Source organism: Mus caroli, unplaced genomic scaffold, assembly GCF_978045245.1.
Source record: "Mus caroli unplaced genomic scaffold, Mus_caroli_1 scaffold_6, whole genome shotgun sequence".
Taxonomy (NCBI): domain Eukaryota; kingdom Metazoa; phylum Chordata; class Mammalia; order Rodentia; family Muridae; genus Mus; species Mus caroli.
Window position 1 is genome coordinate 11,905,965 of NW_028227261.1, and position 21,879 is coordinate 11,927,843.

Sequence of the window (21,879 nt, forward strand, 5' to 3'; positions counted from 1 at the left end):
GGGGGGGGGTTGCTTTTTGTTTTGTTTTGTTTTGTTTAGAGAATCAGTCTTGCTACATAGCACTGTATAGCACTAGCTGACTCAGAATTCATTATGTAGCTCAGGTATCTTAGTTTTTGTGTCTACTTGATACAAACTATAGTCATTTGAAAAGAGGGAACCTCAATTTTGAAAATGCCCTTACCTGATTGGCCTGTGGCCAAGCAATCCTGTGGGGCATTTTTTTTTCTTCCCACCATGCCTGGCTGGTTTTTTGTTTGTTTGGTTGGTTGGTTGGTTTTTTGTTTTTTTAAGGTTAAACATTTAAAAACACAAACCAAATGAAAGCTGTATCTTTAGTAGGTCTGATGATGCACGCTTTTAATCCCAGCACTCAGGAGGTAAAGGCAGGTGGATCTCTGTGTATTTGAGGCAAGCCTGGTCTACCGAGAGTTTCAGGACACCCAGAGCTACATAGTGACACCCAGGACACCCAGAACTATCCCTTTCAATCTCCCACCCACCCACCCAACCAACCAACCAAACACACACAAACAACAGCTTGTAACTTCATATGGCCAATGCAGAAAGTCAGTTGATATTTTAAATATAATCCCTCTTAGCGTGCTTTCCCTCTCTGTGATAGGAACACCATCTCTAATCAGCATTACAAGGGGAAGGGTCCTTTTTAGTTCTCAGTTGGGGAAATTTTTGTCTATATCTGCTTGGTTCTGAGGCAGCTCATCTCCACAGATGTTGCTCACCTCATGGTGGCCAGGATGCACAGAGAGGCAAAGGAGAGGTAGGGACTTTTTCACAGATGTACTCCTGATGACCTTTCTCCCTTCCTCCGGGCTCCATGTTCTGAAGCTCCATTGCCTCTCAGTAGCATGATGGGTGGCTGGGATACAGTAGCATGATGGGTGGCTGGGATACAGTAGCATGATGGGTGGCTGGGATACAGTAGCATGATGGGTGGCTGGGATACAGTAGCATGATGGATGGCTGGGATACAGTAGCATGATGGGTGGCTGGGATACAGAGGCATGATGGGTGGCTGGGATACAGTAGCATGATGGATGGCTGGGATACAGAGGCATGATGGGTGGCTGGGATATTTACCAGAGTTCCTTTTCTCCCTTTGACATGTGTGCATGCTTGTGTGCGGGCATGCTTGCATGCATACATGACACATGCACCATGGGGTCGGACGACGACCTGTGGGTATTGATTAGTTGGTTCTCTCCTTCCACCATGTGGGTCCCAGGATCCAACTAAGGTCATCACCTTAGTCACCTAAGGTCTTTCCTGCTGAGCCATCTTGCTGCCCTTTAAGCTTCTTTTAAATAAAAAGCAGAAGCTACTTTTGGAACCCTGCCGCTACCCTCTTGGGTCCCTTGTCTGAGTAGAACGGGTCTCTAAGTTGCAGATGGGCAAGGAGTCAGCGAATGACAGACAAACGCAACACAAGAGGTTGTGTAGAATCTGAATGTAATTTTTCAAATTGAACATCAAACTATTTATACAGAAGAAAATAGGGAAGCTAGGTGACACATCGGCAAGGTACAAATGAGGTTACCGGATGCTTAATGACTCTTACACAAAACAGAGGAATGTAAACAAAAAGACTGGGAGGAGCTGGGCAATAAAACAACTGAGACAAAGTCAGGTCTATCTAAGGTCAGCTCTATCTAAGGTCAGCTATAGTCTTAGAAGCCAGGTGTGAGGTCTTTACACTCCTAGGGCAAGGGCTTTCACACCCAAGTCATGGTTCTAATTAGGGAGTTCCGCTCTAGCTAACCTTCTCATGAATAATGCAATACTCTAAAACGACAGCCCGATCTACTTCCTAAACCATTGTAAATTCCTGTATATGGGAGCGACTTGGATTTTATTCTAAGTGATAGTGTGAGGGGACTTTCTACTAATAAGTAATGTAGTCTGCCATATATAACTATAATAAGAATTCTAAACTTACATTGCTAAGCTTGCCCTGAGATTTCTAACTCTATGTAGTAGATAGTAAAACCTGATTTCTTTCACTATCTTTCTTACAATACTAGAGGCAATTCTGAATGTCACTGAATAGGCAACATTCTTACTGAATTCCTACTGAATTCCTAGTTTGTCAGCTTCAAGGATTTTCTGGGACATTGGAACATTGGCGAAGGCTTAGCTATGTCAGAATTCAATCTTAAAAGGCACTTATAATAAAATAATACTAAAAGAGAGCACGTGGATCCATACACCAGACTAACTCGGGGATAGGGTATCAGTATACGGGTTATGAGAACGCCAAAGTTCCAGGAGGTGAGTTTCCGTGAAACTCTTTGCCTCGTGAGTGCTTCCAGGCCTCTCGGCCTGCCAAGCAGACTTCACTGGAGCGTGCATAGCAGAACCCGTAGTACCACAGCCTCTCCAGTTTGGTGCTTTAAAGCACAACCCTCATGGCCTTTGTCACCTGTAGCCAGGAATTGTGTGTTACGGAAGACACCCACTCACTACTTCCCACTAACTCCCAACTGCCTCCCACTGTTCCCCACTGCAGACTGGATATTCAAACTCCCTGCACTGATTCTAATATGTCATCATACCTATAGGTAATGCAGAGAAGAATATGACCTTGGAGCTTCCATCTCCAGGGACACTCCCTGACATCAGCACCTCAGAAAACAGCAAGGAGCCTGCAAGGTGACTCCTAGTCCCCGCACCCCATGGGAAGGGCAGAATGGCCCTTTGTATGCTCAGGCAGTGTCCAGGGAAGTAAGGGCTAGACATACAGGGGCATCAGACCTTGAGGCCTTCGGGGAGGTTGGGGAGGAACATGGCGGTGTGTCTGTCTCAGTGATTACAGGATTGTAAAGCCAGAGGGTCTAGAGCTTAATCAATACCTCACAATGCCTGTAAAGACTGTGTTGATCTTTTGGGTTCCCAGGCTTCATCTTTACCCTCTGTAGAGAAGAAACATCCTTCGTTAGACACACCCTTTTTACATGGCAACTGTGATCATCACCCTTGTCCTTGGTTTCCTTTGGTATAGTACTGCCTCCACCCTAAGCCTTGTGGTAGATGCCTGGACCAGCAGCAGGATGCAGCCCACCTCTCCATTGTCCACGGGAACACCATTTCTGGATCCAGGTAATGATCATTCACTGTCCAAAGCAAGGGGCAGCGGGATTTCCTTTCAGGGCTTTGGCCTCGGGTGGATTGAGAAATAAAGACAATCCCAACTTTCTGGCTTCTAGAAAAGCCTGTGGCTCTGTCGTTTCCTAATACTATCTCATTCTTGGGACAGAACTTTTCTTTTTTCATGACTTCATTCTGATGACCTATAATTGCTACCCAAAATTCAGTTGTGAGACTGGGGGTGTGGCTCTGTTGGCTGAATTTTCACCTAGAATGCTCAGCACCTCTGGGTCTGATCCCTACCAGGGTATCCACGGGGCTTGGTAGTGTATGTCTATAATCCCATGGCTAAGAGGTAGATATAGGAAAAGTTCAGGGTTGGATCAATGAAGTGGCTCATTTGCCATCTGCCCTGCCCAAGGAAGCAAGCCCAATGAACTCAGTTTGATCCTGAGAAACCATGTAGAGGTGGAAGGACAAAACAAAAGGCTCTAGGCGTGACAGATGCTTTGTCTACAAGTCAGGTTCAAGATCAGTCAGGGCTACATAGTGAGACCCTGTCTCATGGTTGTTAAAGGTCACATTCTGCTATATAACAAGTTGAAGGCCACCCTGGGCTACATGAGACCCTATTTGAAAAGAACTCGCTTGGGGTAGTGGTACATGCCTTTAATTCTAGAATTTGGGAGGCAGAAGCAGGTAGATCTCTGTGAGTTCAGGGCCAGCCTAGTCTACAGAGTGAACTCTAGGACAGCCAGGACTACACAGAGAAACCCTGTCTTGAAAATCCAAAAAGGAAAAAAAAAAAAAAATAGAAAGGAGAAAGAAATTGAATAAGTTAATGAAAGTCTAGGAAGCTTAATTCCCTTCATCCTCAGTTTCCTTGGATATAAAATGGATAGCAAATCAGCCCCCAGGATTATCAGCCTATAGAACAAGTATGGTCTTCACATTACCAGAGGAGGATCAAGACAGTTGCTGCTCCTGCTAATGAGGTAACACCAGGCAATCAGTTTTAGGACTAGCGGTACTAGTTTTGGACACACGGTGGCAATAGTTCTCAAGTTAAGAGTTCTCAGCATGCCATAGAAAACTCTTTGAGGTTTGTGGCTATGGCTTAGCTGGCAAAGTGCTTGCCTAGCACACCAAAGAGCCTTGGTTCCATTCCCAGGCCCACAGAAACTGGTGTGGTAATACATGCCTATAATCTGAGCACAGAGGAGGTGGAGGTAGGTAATCCTGAGAACACAGTCATCATTGGCTACACAGCAAGTTTGAAGCTACCCTGAATTACTGTCCCAATAATAACAAACAAAACAAAACGTACTTGAGCAATAACACCCAAGGCATGTACCCAAGTAACAATTAAACAATTAAAATAATCAGTGTAGGCTGTGTAAGGGTGGGTCGAGTAAATGCATGGGCTTGGGCTAGGCAAGGTTTAGTATACATTGAGTTTAGTATACATTAAGTTTAGTATGCATTAGGTTTAGTATGCATTAGGTTCTGTGTTTGATTCATGTTACGCTGTGTGCCTGTGCACGTGTGTGTGTAAAGAATGTGAAAGCTGAAGTTACCTGGCCTGAGTGGTGACTCTAGGGGTGACTTTGGACAAGATTTAATCTTCCTCCTTTGGCTTTAAAATATATCCATTCATTCCTATGTATATGATGTTAGTGCCCCAATGCCATGGTTCGTGTCTGAAAGTTAGAGGGCAGTTTCTGCGGGCTTCTTTCCTTCCACCTTTCTGTGGGTTCTGGACATTGAACTCAGGTCATCAGGCTTGCAGTAAGTACTTGACCCACTAACCATCCCACTGGCCCTTTTTGTTTCAATGGCTGAAAATGCTTTGTGCAGAGCTGACCTTGTGTCTGCCCTCAGGAGCTGATGGTCTCAGTTTCCCTAACCAGCCTTTCGCTCTCCCCATCTCAACCAGCTACAGCACTCCAACTTCTAGAGCTTTGTTTTGTTTTGTTGTTTTTGTTTTGTTTGTTGTTGTTTTTATATGAAGTCTCACTATGTAGCCCTGACTAGCCTAGATCTAGGTATGTAGATCAGGCTAACTGGTCTACCTCCATCTCCCTAGTGATGAGGTTATAGTCATGTAACACTATACCCATTCTAATTCTTTTATTTTTTCTTCTTCAAATATGAGTACACTGTAGCTGTCTTTAGACACACACCAAAAGTGTGCATCAGATCTTATTACAGATGGTTGTGAGCCACCGTATGGTTGCTCAGAATTGAACTCAGGACCTCTGGAAGAGCAGTCAGTGATCTTAACCACTGAGCCATCTCTCCAGCCCCCACCCACCCCACCCCATTCTGATTCTTGATGTCTCGATTTCTCATCCTCTCTGGTTTCTTTTTCTTACTTTCTGAGCTGCCAAATAGCTTCCTGGAGCCAGGTGGGGGAGGCAAGGTAAGGGCTGAATCAGACGGTCCCAGATTCGGGAAGGTCCAGGGGCTGCTCACCTCAGTGGGGCCCATGTCCCAGGAGAAGTAGGAAGTGGGCTTCACCTAGGACTGTCCTGCATAGTCCAGGGAAGGGCCCTGGCTCCTAGCTGTGCACAGAGTACAGGATGGATGGCACTGTGTTTCAGGGCCCGTGCTCTTCTGGGTGGCCATGGTGGTGCTACTGGTTGGCTCTGGCTCCTTCCTCCTGTGTTACTGGAAGGCCTGTAGGAGGCGGTTCCAGCAGAGTAAGTCCATGTGTCTTGGGGTCCTGGGGAAGGTGGCTGCATTAATCTGGCCTGGCCTGGGTGCTGCCCTGTCTGTCCCTCCCCTACCTGCTCACACCCTAAGCCCCAAGCCTGCTGTTTTTGCAGAGTATCACCTGGACTACCTAGTGCAGACCTTCCACCCCAAGATGGAGCAGGCGGGTGAGTATCGGGCCATGTGAAGGGCTGTCTGGGTCAGAATGGATAGGTGCATGACCACTGTAGGGCCTGGGGCCTAGACCAACTCATACAAAAACAAAAAACAAAACCAAAAAAAAAAAAAACAAACCATTGTCCAGCAAGGAGTGTTCTGAGTTGGAGAAGTTTTGTAAGTACATGCTCGTACCTCCTAAGCGCTCCCCAAGCAAGGGGTTTTTTGTGTTTTGATGGTTTCAAGCTTGTTTCCATGAGCTGTTGGGCAGGGCTTATTGAAACCGCTGTTTGCTTTCTTGACATTTTTCTAGTATTAGAGTTTCCACTGCCGTCAGTTAATTTTTTTTTTGTTGTTTCTCTCCAAATGTTCGTGAGAACAGTCTTGTTAGAATGAGAGAGGCAGAGAGAGACAGAGAGAGACACAGAGAGAGTGTATCCAAAGAGTCTATCTAGGCCTTGAGACTGGCCTCAGTATTGTGTCTGAGGCTAGTTTTGGACCTCTAGCTTCCCCTGGGTCCCTTGATGTTTTTTGTTTCCAAGGCTGAGAGAGAGGAAGTGCTCACCTGGATGAGCACACAGGGTCCAGATAACTATATTCTAGGCAAGGATAGTCATGACCTGGGCAGTGTGGGCCTGAGCAAGGTAGACATGACCTGATCAGGATAGGTGTGACCTGGGCAGAGTTGCCATAACTTGGATAGAGTGGGTATGGTCTGGGCACGGTGGGTACGACCTGGGCAGAATTATCTTGAACAGGGGCATGGCCTGGGCAGGGTTGGCATAGCCTGAGTAGAGTGGATATAGTCTGAACAAAGTAGTTATGGCCTGGGCAGTGTGAATATGGCCTGGGCAGTGTGGGTATGGCCTGGGCAGGGTGAGTATGGCCTGGACAGAGTGGGTATGGTCTGGGCAGAATGGTCTTGAGAAGGGAAGGGTAGACATGGCCTAGGCAGGGTGGGCCTGAGCAGTGTGGGGACAGCTTGGGCAGTGGGTGATAAAGGAACATTTATTCATTTCCTTGCTGTCTTCATGAACACATCTTCAGCACAGGCTTTGTCCAGGCACAGGCAGTCCTAGATCTTTCAAACTTCCAGACAAGTGTGACAGCTGGTAAGAGCAGACAGGCATATGTGTTCTGGCCCCACTAACTCCTCTAAAGTGAAGACTCTTGTTCCCCTACTTGCCTGTGAGCAAGGACCTATGATCTGTGCAGGTTAATGAGATGTCTGCCATCCATCACCTGAATTGACCTAACATTACCGCAAGTGTCCTTGGTAACTTTACCAAGCACGGGGATCATCTCATTTTATCCTAGGGTGGCCTTTTCAGCCCCTAACACTCTCTTCATTTCCCAGATGACTGTGTGAGGCACAGGAAGATGAGGTCAGCTGGCAAAGGCCACGTGCTGAGCAGACAGTAGGATGAGGACTTGTTACTGTCACTGGAGTTTCCATGAACAGTGTGCCTCATCCTTAGCACCACTGAGATTTGTCAGCTTGAGCCAGGCATTGTAAGATGTTTAGCAACCTGCCTAATGCCAGGGTGCACCCCTCCTCAGCTGTGACAGAGCCCAGAATGTCCCCAGGCATTTGACCCATCATTTTATTCTATATTTAACTAATTAACTTTCAGACAGGCTGGCCTCAAACTTGCTATGCTGCTGAAAATGACCATGAACTTCTGATCCTCCTGCCTTCAGCTTTTGTGCTGAGATTACAAACAGGTGTTGTACTGGCATGGCCAGTTTATGCTTGGCTGGGGATTGAACCTGTCAGTTCATATATGCTGGCTTCATACATGCTGGAAAAGCACTCTTCAACAAGCTGCATTCCCAGCCTTCAGTCCTTCCCCTCAGCCCTTCATTTTAACATACACATGAAATTCTTGACTGGTTTATAAAATTATTTTTAATGATATGTATGTGGGGGCAGGTATGGGTGTGTGAATGGGAATGGGAGTCACAGGTGGGGTTAAAGGTGTGCACCACCCATGCCTGGATAAGGATTGCAGCCCCTACCTCGCTGTTATCACAGGATGATGGAGGCTGAAAAGGATTGCTTTGCTCTGATACAGTTTCAGATTTCCAAACGTAGGAAACAGTACAAAAACTGACATTTTCCAAAACAGTTTTTGGAGTAACTTAACAGACTTGATTTCTTATCATCCTTAAGTACTTCACTGTGTGTTTCATAATAACCAGGGCATTGCAGTAAGACCATCAGGATCAAAGAATTCAACCTGTTCTATCACCACTAATCAGTGCCCGGATCAGGCTGGTTTGTTTCTTTTCTCTTCTCTTTATCTTCATTTCTCTTCTCTTCTCTTCTCTTCTCTTCTCTTCTCTTCTCTTCTCTTCTCTTCTCTTCTCTTCTCTTCCTCTTCCTCTTCCTCTTCCTCTTCCTTTCTCTTCTCTTTCCTTTCCCTTCTCCCTCCCTTCCTCCCTCCCTCCCTCCCTCCCTTCCTTCCTTCCTTCCTTCCTTCCTTCCTTCCTTCCTTCCTTCCTTCCTTCCTTCCTTCTTTGTTGGTTTTTTGAGACAGTATTTCTCCATGTAGTCCTGGCTGTCCTAAAATTCACTCTGTAGACCAGACCACCCTCAAACACACAGACCCACCTGCCTCTGTCTCCTTAGTGCTGGAACTAGAAGTGCCATCATACCTGATCAGAATGGGTTTTTTGATGTGTCCCAGTAACATTTTTGGCTTGGATCCCATGCTTCCATTGGTCACCAGGTCTGTGGTTCTCCTCTCATCTTGGTCAGTTCCCAATTATTCCTTGGGTATCAAAGGGTTCACACTAGGGAGAGTCATGAGCTGATCTGGCCTGTAGTCCTGATCTTGGGTCTTGACCTCTAGTACGGACTACAAGAATGGACTTGGGCCATCAGTCTTTGATGCTGAGATCTTTGGGGAGCTTCCTGCCACATTTCCATCTGTTGTTTTCCTGGCACTGTGTGTTTGGAGCACTCTTGCAAACCCATCAGCCAAGCCACACCTTGATAATGCCTTGGTAATGACTGGTAAAGGAGGGTTTAGTGATCTGTCAATAACCTGTTCTGCTTTTAATCAAGGTTTGTTTTCTTGTTAGTGTATGTATATCTGTGTGCATTCATAGGTTTCTTTCATTATCTTAATGTTGCCATCATTGTTGCAAATTCTTAACCACTGTCCCAGAGCTGGGTAGCAGGAATCCCTCAGGATATGTCCTTTTGTGTTGCAGATACCTTTTTGGTTTTGTTTTTCATTTTTTTGAGACAAGGTCTCATGTAGCCCAGATGTCCTCAAATATGTCCTGTAGCTGAAACTAGCCTTGAACTTCTTGTTGTATGTGTGTGGCAGGGGGAGGATTATTGTTTTGTTTTGTAGGGTTTTTGTGTTTGTTTGTTTTTTGAGACATGTTCTCACTATGTAACCCTGGCCAGCACTAGTACACAGAGATCCAACTGCCTTTGCTTCTCATGCACTTGGTACTCCAACATGCTATTTTGAGGTGCTGGGGATTGTCCTTTTTTCGGGAGCCCTTCCAGGTCATCTCTCCACCCAGGGAGCCTATTTACTGAGTCTACTGGTCCCAGTTGCAAACTTCTACGTCAGAGCTGTCCTGCCTCCCACAGCTCTGCCATGGGACTGAGAGGGAGAGTTCAGGGTAGGAACAGAGCTTAAAATCTCTGGCACTCATGAATCTCTAAGCGTGGCCTTTGGAGCAGATCAGTGATCAGCTAGCTGAGCCCGGGGCCACTGCTGTACAGTCTGTCCTGGACTTGGGCCCTGGGGTTCGGAATAGATTTACAAGAAGATTGTGATTATTCCAAAAAGCAAGGAAACCAACGAATGAGGACAAGCAGGCTAACGCAATCCTTTTTAAGGGAAGAGCCTTGGGCAATCTGAACTCTGCCCTTGGCAAGTTCTACTTTGGGTCTTTCTCAGAGAATTCACAGGCTGTAACAGGGCAGGCTGTTGGCAGAGGATGAGGCCCTCTAGATTCTGCCTTCTAATTTTTTTAATGTAATTCTTTTTTTTTTTCTTTTTTTTGGCTTTTTGAGACAGGATTTGTCTGTGTAGCCCTCGATGTCCTGGAACTTGATTTTTAGACCAGACTGACCTTGAACTCAAAGATTAGCCTGCCTATGCCTCCCTCTGTAGTGCTGGGATCAAAGGTGTGTGTCACCACTGCCCAGCTTTAGATTCTGCTTTTTTTTTTCCACCTTGATGTAAATACATGCTTGTTTCTGAAAGTTAGAATCTATACATTTTTTCTCCTGTCATAAAAAGTCTAAGCTGTGTTAGCAAACCTAGGGCCTCATACAGGGGGTCCTCAGCCCTTTGGTAATCATTTAGCTTAGAAAAATCCTAATGAGGCTTCACTTTTTAGAAGAATTTTAGGATAAAAGGAATCCGTTCCTTCCATCTCTGACACTGTGCGGTCAGTCCCATCGCAGAGCTGCAAGAGGCAGGAGAGCCCCCAACATAGAAGTCTGCTGTTGGAGACCTAACAGACTTAATCAATGGGTTCCCTAGGTAGAGATGCGGCCTGGAAAGGCTCCAGAAAAGAGGACAATTATCAGTACCTCAAAATGTGTAGTGGGACACACCCGGAGTTCCAGCTCTTGGGAGACAGAGGCAGCTGGTTTGTGCCTTTAATCCCAGCAGAGGCAAGTGGATCTCTGTGTGTTCACAGCAGCCAGGGCTACATAGTGAGAACCTGTTTCAAACCCAGATGTGATGGTGCCATTTGTAATATCAGCACTTGGGAGGTAAGAGAGAGAGAGATCGGGAGTTCAAGATCATCCTTGGACAAGTTCGAGGCCAGCGTTTTACGCCTCTCCTCAAACTGAGAAAATAATGGAGTCCCAATGTGGCCATGCCCAAATGATTTTATTATTGACTTCTTCTATTGGGGTTACATATTAGCACAGTTAAAGAAATAAACAGTAATTATCATTTTAATTTTTAACTATTTAAAGTGTATATGAGCATTTGTTTGCATGTATGTAACACCACAAGCATGGTGCCCACTGAGGCCAGAAGAGAGCACTGGATCCATTGAAATTGGAGTTAACAGAGGTTGTGAGCTACCATGCGGATGCTGGGAACCAAATCTAGATCCTCCTGAAAAGCAGCCAGAACTCTTAATGTCTCAGCCACCTCTCCAGCCTCAAAATATTGTGATTAAACAACAAAAGACACACTTATTATTTCTTTACTTGGTTTCTTCTTAAGGTGCTGGGGACCCTTCTTATATTCAGTCAGACATCTCCTTAAGCTCCCCTGTGAAAGCTTCTTAGACTTTTGACCTAAGTGGCCTTTGACAGCACTGGTCAGACATTTTGCAGGATTTTGCCTGTTGGGATTTATCTAAAATTCTTTTGCACAATGAGAACAGGGTTCTGGATTTGGGGACGGAAAACCTTAGCGCACAGAGCCGTGTTCATCACACCCTGTTCTCCAGGTGGCTAATCACAGGAACCCTACTGTGTGTGTGTGTTGGGTGTGGGGGGCAGAGAACACATGGACGAATTCATGTTGTGAATAGAGTCCTGGCCTTCACACATGAGAGACAATTGCTCTACCACTAATGCCTCCCTGACCCTCACCCCCCTACCCCATCTGCTATTTTGAGATCTCTACTCTATCTTCATGAACCCTCCCCAGAGTTAGCCAGGTTTGTCCCATTTCCCAGATAAAAAGGCTGAATCTTAGAGGAAGTAGAGCTAGTTTCCCTCCAGTGAAGAATTGTGATGGTGGATGGCTCAGCAACAGTATTGTTTGGCACTTGGCATCTTTCCAATTTTAAAGTAATTGTAAACACTCCTGCGTTTGTCTTCATTTGTGTGACTTCCCAAGGGTGTGGTCCATATGGGGCAGGGAGGGACCATGATTCAAAGGTCACAAGGGTTTTAGCCAAAAGACCCTGTAAAGAGATGGTACCTACTTACATACAGTGTTTCAGCTTCTAGCCTACCTGCTTTTTTCTCAAGACAGAGTTTATTCTCTTGCTTCTTTAGCACACACTTTTTTTTTTTGTCTTCCCCAGGCTCCCACAATGTCTTGGCACCACATGTCACATGTCAGTTGGCTGATTGCAAAACTCAAGGTTGTTTCCAAAGGATAAAGATTTAGTTTTACTGATAAAACTTTTAAAATGACCACTTAAACCCTGTCTCACAAGACAAAAATCCAACAAATAAAATGAGCAAATCCTGGGCTGAAGAGATGTCTCAGTGCTTAGGAGTGTTGGCTGCTCTTCTAAAGGACTCTGGCAGATCCAATTCCTACCACCCAAATGGTTGCTCATTAGGGTATCTAAAACCCTCTTTCCATTTCCATGGGTACCAGACATACATATGGTGCACAAACACACAGGGAGGCAAAGCACTCGCACATGTAACATAATAAAACATGTCTACATACACACACTTGTGTGTGTGTGTGCACCCATCAAACAAAACTCTCTGTGGTCTCAAGTCAGAGAGTACCTAAAGTGTCAGTGACTTGGTCTGGGTGGTTAGTAGTCACCTAAAGAGAACAAGCCATGACTTCCTGAAGTAACACTTCTGCTGGGGACGGTGGTTGCCAGGTTCTGTAAGCAAGTGGTACATTTGCCAATCTGAGACTGAACACCACTCTAGCCCATTTACCTGCCAGACCTCTAAGACTTCATCCCAAGGTGCAGAGTGCTCAAATAACATTTTGGTTTGTTCATTGTTGGTTAATCTGCTGTGCATATATCAATTAGGATTCAGAGTCAAACTGCTAAGCCATGACTAGAAAGCATGTTCTAGAAGCAGCTCACCAGGCATGCTGGCCTTAACAGCATGAACCTTGATTGCATTGCAGGGACCCTAACTGACCCCTTGGGAGTCAGTAATGGTTCTGTCCCCCTACAGTATTGTCCCTGATGAACCTGGTCTAGATTGGGTTAGGTTGGACTTGATACTATGTGGCTACTTCCTCCTTTCTCAGGGAGCTGGTGAGCTAAGGTTAAAGGTTATAATGTATGTGAGTATCTGGTCTCTATTTAAGACAGAAGGATACTGGGGTGAATGGCAGGGCCTGAGGTAGGCAGAGAAGGGTTGTATTCTGAGAATGATGACCCAGGCATCTCCAGAGCCCTCAGATTGGTGGTACAAAGAGAAATGAGTCAGACAGAACAGGAGTGTCCTGCAGAAGAGTTGCAGTCTAGGCTGTGGAAAGGAGGCCCCAGCGCACTCCTGCCTCAGATGCTGGCTTCAGGCATGCCAAGGGCTAATCCTTAAATTGTCTACTACCAGCCTAGGGCTTGAGCCTTGGAGAGGGCAAGGCTCAGCCCCACTGAGATCCCAGGGTGCTCCCAGGGTGCTATCTGTTAACAGATGGGAAGTGGTGGAGGGATGTCAGACTGTCTTTGGTGACATTTCTACTCTTTTTTTTTTTTTTTAACAGATTCCTGTCCTACTGAAAAGCTAACCGTAAGTGCCATCTCCACCTCAGCCTCTGTCCTTTTTTAAGATTTATTTGTTTACTGTATATAAGCACACTGTTCCCGTCTTGAGGCACTCCAGAAGAGTGCATCAGGTCTCTTTACAGATGGTTATGAGCCACCATGTGGTTGCTGGGAATTGAATTCAGGACCTCTGGAAGAGCAGTCAGTGCTCTTAACTGCTGAGCCATCTCTCCATCCTCTGTCCTTTTGTTTGACTACTTTCCTTACATGTCTGTTGATTCAGGGCTGCTAGGGCCATAGAAGGACCACAGAGCTATCCTCTTCCCTGGCACCCAGGGTTACTGGTCAAGAAGCCAGGTACCCAGGGTGTTGGCCTGGGGCCCCCATGGTAGGGTTCAACCAGAGAGAGAGGGCTCCACCCCACAGCAACCTCCAGCTCCTGGCTCAGCCCCAGGGGATTTCCAGCAGGGATTGCAGACAACAGCTTGGTTTGGGCCACTTTGAGATACCCAGTCTAGTCTGAAGGGAAGCTCTCTTCTTTCCTCTGGGACTCTTGTCTGCCAAGCAAGACCATAGACACCAGCAGCACACACTTACAAAGTTAGCTATACTTTGAGCATTGAGCATTTACCATCGGCTAGGCACTGGCACTCCCTCTTCGGCTATCTCTTCCTTGACTGTGCAGCCAGCGCTGACCTTGAAATCCAGGTGTGAGCACTGCTTCCGGCTTGCTAGACCCCTTTCTTTGTGCTAGATGTTGCCCCACAGTCCTTCTGACTCTCAGGAATGGTTACTCTTGCCACATTTTTGGTAAAAGAGGAAGTGGCAATCCGACAAGTCAGGAGCAGTCGATGGCTCCATTCGAATACTGCATTGTGGGAGTTCAGAGCTGGTGCTGGACCCTGCGCCCCTAGCTGCCTCCTTGGAGATCAGGGGTGGGAGCATATGCATTGTCTCTTACAGAAGGCTTCATGTATGCCAGGTTCAGGGCTTTGGGGAGGCTACACACAATTGCTGAGTCCTCTTTAGGCTTGTGCTGGAGACCTGCCCTGTGTCTGTTTTCCCATGATGATGGGGCTCCCCCTCACCCCAGCTGAGGGAGGGAAGGAGGGAGGGAGGGAGTGCAGGCTTCAAGATGAGGCACCTGTCTGTGCCACACACTTTTTGCTTTTTTCCCCCATTGATCAAGTCGCTTATCACCTCTCTCTCTCTCTCTCTCTCTCTCTCTCTCTCTCTCTCTCTCTCTAGCATGCTTGCTTGCTTTCACAACAGCTTTTTTTTTTTATTGATTTACACGTTTTGTTTTGCTTTTCATGTGTTTGGGTGACTTCTTGCATGTATGTCTGTGCACCACGTACATGCCTAGTGCCTGTAGGAATAAGAAAAGGGCATCAAATCCCCTGGAACTGGAGTTACAAATGGTTGTGAGCCACTGTGTGGGTGCTGGAAACCAAATCCTGGTTCTCTGGAGGAGCAGCCAGTGCGGTCAACCACAGAGTCATTTTTCCAACCCCATATTAATTTGTTTTTTGAGACAAGATCTGATGTAGCCCAGGCTGGCTATAAATTCATTATGTAGCTAAGGATGACCTTGAACTTCTGACCCACCTTCCTTCACCAAGTGTTAGGATTAGAGTCCTGCACCATGTCTGGCTAAAATTAGTGGAAGACAGGGTGAAGTATGTGTGTGTTTGGGGGGGGGGGGGTCCTGTTCTGGGAATCAGATCAGAGTGCTAGGAAAACTCTACAATCCTGAGCTATATCCCCAGCCCTGGCCTTCAGATTATTGTAAAAGAGTAATCAAGATTCCATAGATCTGTTCTCTGAATTTCTCACCCTGGGTCCTTTTGAAGACTGCAGGTGAATGCCACACACCAGGTATTTCATTTCCCTTTGTATTTACTTGTAAACGTGAGAAACTGGGACTGGAGAGATGGCTCAGTGGTTAAGAACACTGACTGTTCTTCTGAAGGTCCTGAGTTCAAATCCCAGCAACCACATAGTGGCTCACAGCCATCTGTAATGAGATCTGACACCCTCCTCTGGTGCATCTGAAGACAGCTACAGTGTACTTACATATAATAATAAATAAATCTTAAAAAAAGAAAAAAGAACACAGGAAAAAATACCACAAAACACATTTTTTAAAAATAAATAAATAAATAAATGTGAGAAACCAAACTAACACATTCCTAATGATGTGGTTCTTTTTTTTTTTTTTTTTTTTTTTAAATGTATTAAGATGTGGTCAAAGACTTCTCTCCCAGAAGTTGAGAATGAAGAGGTACCAGGAGTTGGTGAGGCTAGAGGAGACTCCAGCATGTAGATTTTTGGCTAGAAACGTACTAAGTATATGTATATACAACCCTGGCCGAGTTACTCGACTCTACCAGGCCTCAGATTTTCCATCCATAAGATGTGCAGGTGCTAATATTACAACCATGCAGTGTGGTTTTGAGGGTGGCACATCACTCTTAGGATTAGCCTAGATGTATCAAGAGTGTGTGAAGGACTGACTGCTGCTCAGCACAGAGTGAAGGCAACATGTGTTGAGGGTGTGGCTCAGTGGGTAGGTAGAGTGCTTGCCTATTAGGCAGGAAACTCTATGCTGGGGTCCCAGCCATTCATACACTGGGTGTAGTAGCACCATAATCTCAGTCTTGTAGAGATGAAAGCAGGAGGGTCAGAGGTTCAAGGCCATCCTCAGGTACTATCAAGTTTGAGGCTAGCCTGGGCTACATAGACTGTCACAAAGGCAAAGCAAATAGTTGGGTGCACACCTTTAATATCAGCACCTGAGAAATAGAAATAGGTGGATCTCTGTGAGTTCCTGGCCCAGCCAGGAACTTTATATATCAAGTTCTAGATCAGCCATGGCTATATGGTGAGATATTATGTCCACTAAAAAACAAGCAAACAAAAGCACGTTAAAAAAAAAAAAAAAACACACCTTATATTCTTCGGTGTGCTACACAGGTGCCTTATGCTGTCAAGTAGCTTGTGGCAACTTTAAAGAATTTTAAAAGCTTTTCACAGGCTTCCCAAGCCCTGTCTGCTCAGCCCTTACTCCTGTTCACAGCAGCCACAGAGAAGCGAGTCGGTGACAGATCCCAGCGTGGGACACAAGTTGAGCCCAGTGAGCCCTCCTCCAGCTGTAGAGACTTGTGCCAGTGTTGGGGCCACCTACCTGGAGAACCTGCCGCTGCTGGATGACAGCCCAGCTGGGAATCCCTTTTCTCCCAGGGAACCTCCAGAACCCCGGGTATCCACAGAACACACCAATAACAGGATTGGTGAGTCCTGTTGGGAGATCCTGGTCTAATCAAGTGGGCAGATGGGAGATGGGTGCTGAGCTCTGGATGGGACTTGGGGAGCTATGCATTCCTTGCCACCTTCACTCTGCCCCACATCAAGCTTCTGTCCAGGAAGAAGGCCAGAGTGACACTTCGTGGGGAGAACTGGGGACATTCACTAAGAGGGCATGGAGTGATGAACACAGTGTGTGTCATCCTTAAAGAGAAAGAGAGTCTTTCCCCACTGGCCTAATACAGAGCCAGAAGGTTCAGAATGACGTCAGACCCTTATCTAGCAACACCACTTCATGTCTGTCACAACTTCTGGGAATAATGACATTACCCTCTTTCATGGCTGGAGAAATTAAGGCATACAGTGGGGTTTCTTCTTGAGTTGCCAAGACTCAGCCCCACATCTGCTGGGTTCTGGAACATTGATTTTTTTTTTGTTCGTCGTACTCATGGGTCTCAGCGGAAGCCTAGAGACCAGCCCTGGCCCTCCTGCATTTCTCCTCTCCGCTGCCCTCCAGCCAGGAAAACATCTGCCAATGCTCCTATGGGCCCTGCTTCCATCCTCACTTCCCACCACTTCGGAACATGAATCAGTGGTTCTTAACCTGTGGGTTGAGACTCCTTTGGCAAACCTCAATCTCCAAAAATAATGACATTGTGATTCCATAACAGTAGCAATATTACAGTTAAGGAGTATCAATGGAAATAATGGTATGGCTGTAAGTCACAGCATGAGGGACTGTATTAAAGGGTCACAGCATTAGGAAGGCTGAGGACCACTGATGTATATTGTCCCCTTCACTCTCAGGTTGGAGTGTTAGGTTCTTATTCTGGCATTCAAGGATGGTCTCAGCCAGCTGTTCCATCACTTCTGAAGCATCTGTTCTCCTTCTGAGGGGTGGCTTTCTGAATTTTCATCTCCCTCTCCGTGCTTCTTTCCTCCCCCTCCCCCTCCCCCCTCCCCTTTCTCCCTAAGCTGCTCTGCAGGGTTATTTCCTCGTCTATAGCAGGCCTTTTGAGCCTTCATGTCCTGGAGGTAGCATTCTCACACTGTCTACTCTGAACTAGCCAATGCTCTCAGCTGAGCTTCTCCACCCAGTGCCCCAGCTCCCCAGCTCGGTGCTCCCTAGAGTGTTGCTGGCTCTGTTCTGATGCTAGAAGGACATTGGTGACAGTTCTTCACATTCTCCTGGAAGTCTGTGGTGATGAGAACTCTAGAGCTGTCTTGGTCTCAAAGAAATGTTTGCAGTTACCACTCTCGGTTAAGTTCTATTTGAAAAGAATGTGTTTGGAAAAACACTGCCAAAGGCTCCTTCGGTTTTCCAAGGAGTCCTGATGGTGTTTGAATCCAAGATGACTAAAGGGCTTGGAACTTGGAAACAGGGCCAGAGCCTGTTCAGGGAGGGAGGTGGCAAGGGTTAGGGATGAGGAAGGGCTGCTGAGGGAAGGCCTTAAGAGGTCCTCTGGGACACCAGAACTCAGGTGACTCATTTGTCCTCTGAGTGACACACCAGAAGAGCAGTCTCCCTGTCCAGTTTCCTACAAGGACAAATGGGTCTAAGTTTCCTCCTTCTCTGGCTGTACCCCCTTTGCCTCTCCTTTCCTTAACTTGACTGGGACATTTTCCCCAGAGCTGGGGTGGGGGTGGAATCTAAGCAGCCTGTGATGATAAAGCCAGAGGATCAGGCTCCATAGGCATGACAGAGCAGTAGCCTGTCTCTGCTCTGGCCTTGGCTTCTTCTGCCCTCACACCTCCTGCCTCACACACACATTACTCTCCAATACCTCTCTGTCTCTCTGTCTCTCTCTCTTTTTTTATTGGGGGCGGGGTGTCACGTGTGCATGTAGAAGTCAGAGGACCACTTACACATGTCAGTTCTCTCCTTCCACCATGTGGGTCCGAGGGATCAAACTCTGGTCTTTGGGTTTGGCAACAAATACCTTGACTTACTGAGCCATCTTGAAATGCTTTCATCTCATACATTTAGTTTGTGCGTATGCCACTGCATGAGTGTGGAAATCAGAGGACAACTTGTGGGAGTCAGTTCTCTCCTTCAACTCTGTGAGTCCCTCTCATAGCTAAAATGAAGTATTTTAACTAGCCCATATAAAAGACATACAATCCAGGTATCTTATTTATAAGCCATAATCCTAGACTGGGCAGATTTGGGGCTATTCTAACTTATGTCCCAGCCATATGTCCCTTGTTACTTGCTGTTTTTCCCGGCCATGTGCTCATGGTTCTTGTTTTCTCATGATGGCCTCCTCTAGTCTCTGTGTCCTTTCTTCTTCCCTCTCTCTACCTGCAAACCCCAACCAGGTAGCTGAAAACCTGCCTACTTCTACCTTTTGCCCAATCACAGGCCTTAGCTTTTTATTGACCAATTAACTTGAGGAGCAAGGTTACATAACATCATTTGGTACATATGAGGATCTCCTCATGCCTTGTGATCTCCTTGTGGGGGGACAAGGCAGCCAGATAGTGGGAGCCAGGATTTAGCATTTGAATACAAGCAGCATCAGCCGAACCTCCTACAGTGACCTCTTCTTAGATGACCCCAGTACCTGACCTCTGGTCCCATCTGTTCTTTTTGGTACCAGGGATTGAACCTGGGGCCTTTTACATGCTAGGGGAATGCTCTACTACTGAGCTAGTCCACTCACCTTTGTTTGGTTTAAATTTTAATTTTTAAAATTAAAAACTGTTGTGTGTGTGTGCATAATTGTGCACACGTGTGTACACAGAGACCAGAGGTTGAGTTGCTTATTCTGATTACACTCTACCTTACATGTTGCAAGGGTCTCTCACTTGAACCCAGAGCTCACTGATGCAATTATTAGCTAGCTACCTTGCTTGGGGATCCGCTGTCTCTGTCCCCTACATGCTGGGATACAGGCTGCCCCCCCTTCACCCCCCCCCCACACCTACCCAGCACTCATTTGGCTGTTGGAGATCTGAACTCTGGTCTTCGTGCTTGTATAACCAGCACTTTTCCTTCTAGGTTATCTCCCCAGCCCTTGTTCTGTTTTCTGGATTGTTTTTGTTTTGTTTTATTTGTTTGTTTGATTAAAAAAAACAAACAAACAGGGACTCATTTAGCCCAGGCTAGCTTTGAACTTGCTTTGCAGCCAAGGATGACCTTGAACTTCTGACCCTCAGGGCTTGTAGCTTTTGATATTACAAGCCTGCGATTCTGCATGTGGCCTCTGCTCCCTCTTTTCTTTTTCTTTCAATCAGATTCTCTGTTTGTTTGTTTGTTTGTTGTTTTTGTTTCTCCAGACAGGGTTTTTCTGTGTAGCCCTGGCTGTCGTGGAACTCACTCTGTAGACCAGGCTGGACTTGAACTCAGAAATCTGCCTGCCTCTGGCTTCCAAGTGCTGGGATTGAAGGTTTTTCAATCAGATTCTTACTGAGTTACCGAAGCTGGCTTGAACTCACTTGTTTTGTAGCCCAAGATAGCTTTGAACTTGCCATCTTCTTGCCTTGGCTTCTCCACATTTACAGGTTTGTGCTCCCCAGCTTTCATCTTTTGCAAGCCCCTCTGATGAAAGTCCCAGCAAGCCTTGATGGAGGATGTGGGGTGGGACCTGAGACCCTGCTCTTAGCTCTGGAGCCCATGGGACACACAGTTCACCCCTTTCTCTTGCCCTTCCCTCTCATGTTTCTTATACTTCTCTCTTTCCTGGGTGTGTGAGAAACCGAAATAGAAGAGCTGGCTTGGTGCAATGCTCTAGGACATGCCGGGGCACTTGAGAATCTTCTGGGCTTCCTGAATCTGAGGGTGTAACCCGAAGGCAGGGGGTCCATGTGCCCCCTGCGTCTACCCACCCCCACTCCTAAGTTCCCTTTTGAGCTTCCCCATTCCATCTGCAGAATCCATTGCAGGATCAGCCAGAGTGGTACAGCCCCCAGCCTGAGGCCATAGGTGCCGTGCCCAGTGAGTAGAGCCAATTATTCTGATGAATCTAGGCTTCTGCCTCCCAGTTGCAAAGATGGCTTTGTTTCCCTAAGGCTCCCTGACTCCCTGCATGGAAAGGCCATCCCAGCAACCCCCACCATCAGCTTGTGTTGAGACTGTAGCATGTACTAGTGCTAGGAGCCTGGGCTACCCATTCACTTGACACTTATGATCCCCTCTGCCTTCTGGCAGCATGAGGTTCAGGGGCTGGGCACATAGACACACAGGGCCCCTGGCTGCTGTTGCATATCATCAGGACCCAGGTTTCTGAAGAACATGGCCAATCAGCCAAGTTTGCCTGGACTGATGAAGCTCCTGAGACCTGGAACTTCAAGCAGGGGCACACTGGTCACCCAGGGTGTTTTGTTTTATGCATGTGGATGCAAGGACAGCCCATCTCCTATCCTTACCTGCTGACCTCAGGTTCTTTTTTTTTTTTTTAAGATTTATTTATTTTATGTATATGAGTACACTGTCGATCCCATTACAGATGGTTGTGAGCCACCATGTGATTGCTGGGAATTGAACTCAGGACCTATGGAAGAACAGTCAGTGCTCTTTATCGCTGAGCCATCTCTCCAGCTCCCTGACCTCAGGTTCTTAACCCTGCAGAGGATTAGATTAGTGATGATGAGGGGCTATTAGTGGGAGTGCTGGGTCTCAGAGATGGCACTTGAGAAGAATGAGGGACATGTGTGGCTCTGCTGTGACCCCTGGTGTTCTTACCATCCTGTTTTGTTGTTGTTTTGTTTTGTTTACCTGCTATTTCCTGGATTGACTGCATTCTGTCCATCTCTGATGACATGCCTAAGAAACCATGGGTGACCCCATCAATACGTCTCTGTGTAACAGAGAGGCTGTGGTATCTGTACGTAGTCACCCAGCACATGAAGTGGAAGTGGGCCGAGGTCCTGGTCTCTCCTCTCTCACCCACCTTTTTGCCTTACAGAGAAAATCTACATCATGAAGGCCGACACAGTGATTGTGGGCTCTGTAAAAACTGAAGTCCCCGAGGGCCGGGCTCCAGTAGGCTCTACAGAGTCTGAGTTGGAAGCTGAACTAGAAGTGGACCATGCCCCCCATTACCCGGAGCAGGAGACAGAACCACCTCTGGGCAGCTGCACTGAGGTCATGTTCTCGGTGGAGGAAGGAGGAAAAGAGGACCATGGGCCCACGACTGTCTCTGAGAAGTGACACCCAATGTTAGCAGGGGCTAG

The 21,879-nt window shown here is 46.7% G+C and overlaps 1 protein-coding gene across 1 annotated transcript in view; it reads left to right on the forward strand.

Annotated features, from left to right (window-relative positions):
* Tnfrsf8 (TNF receptor superfamily member 8) overlaps positions 1–21,856 on the forward strand; it is a 44,994-nt gene extending 23,138 nt beyond the window's left edge. The window contains exons 7-13 of the mRNA XM_085838497.1: positions 2,580–2,670; positions 3,020–3,117; positions 5,709–5,807; positions 5,934–5,987; positions 13,398–13,423; positions 16,478–16,691; positions 21,612–21,856. Of these exons, the coding sequence (XP_085694623.1) occupies positions 2,580–2,670; positions 3,020–3,117; positions 5,709–5,807; positions 5,934–5,987; positions 13,398–13,423; positions 16,478–16,691; positions 21,612–21,856 (827 nt within the window). The remainder of the gene's footprint in view (positions 1–2,579; positions 2,671–3,019; positions 3,118–5,708; positions 5,808–5,933; positions 5,988–13,397; positions 13,424–16,477; positions 16,692–21,611) is intronic.
* The last annotated feature ends 23 nt before the right edge of the window (positions 21,857–21,879 follow it).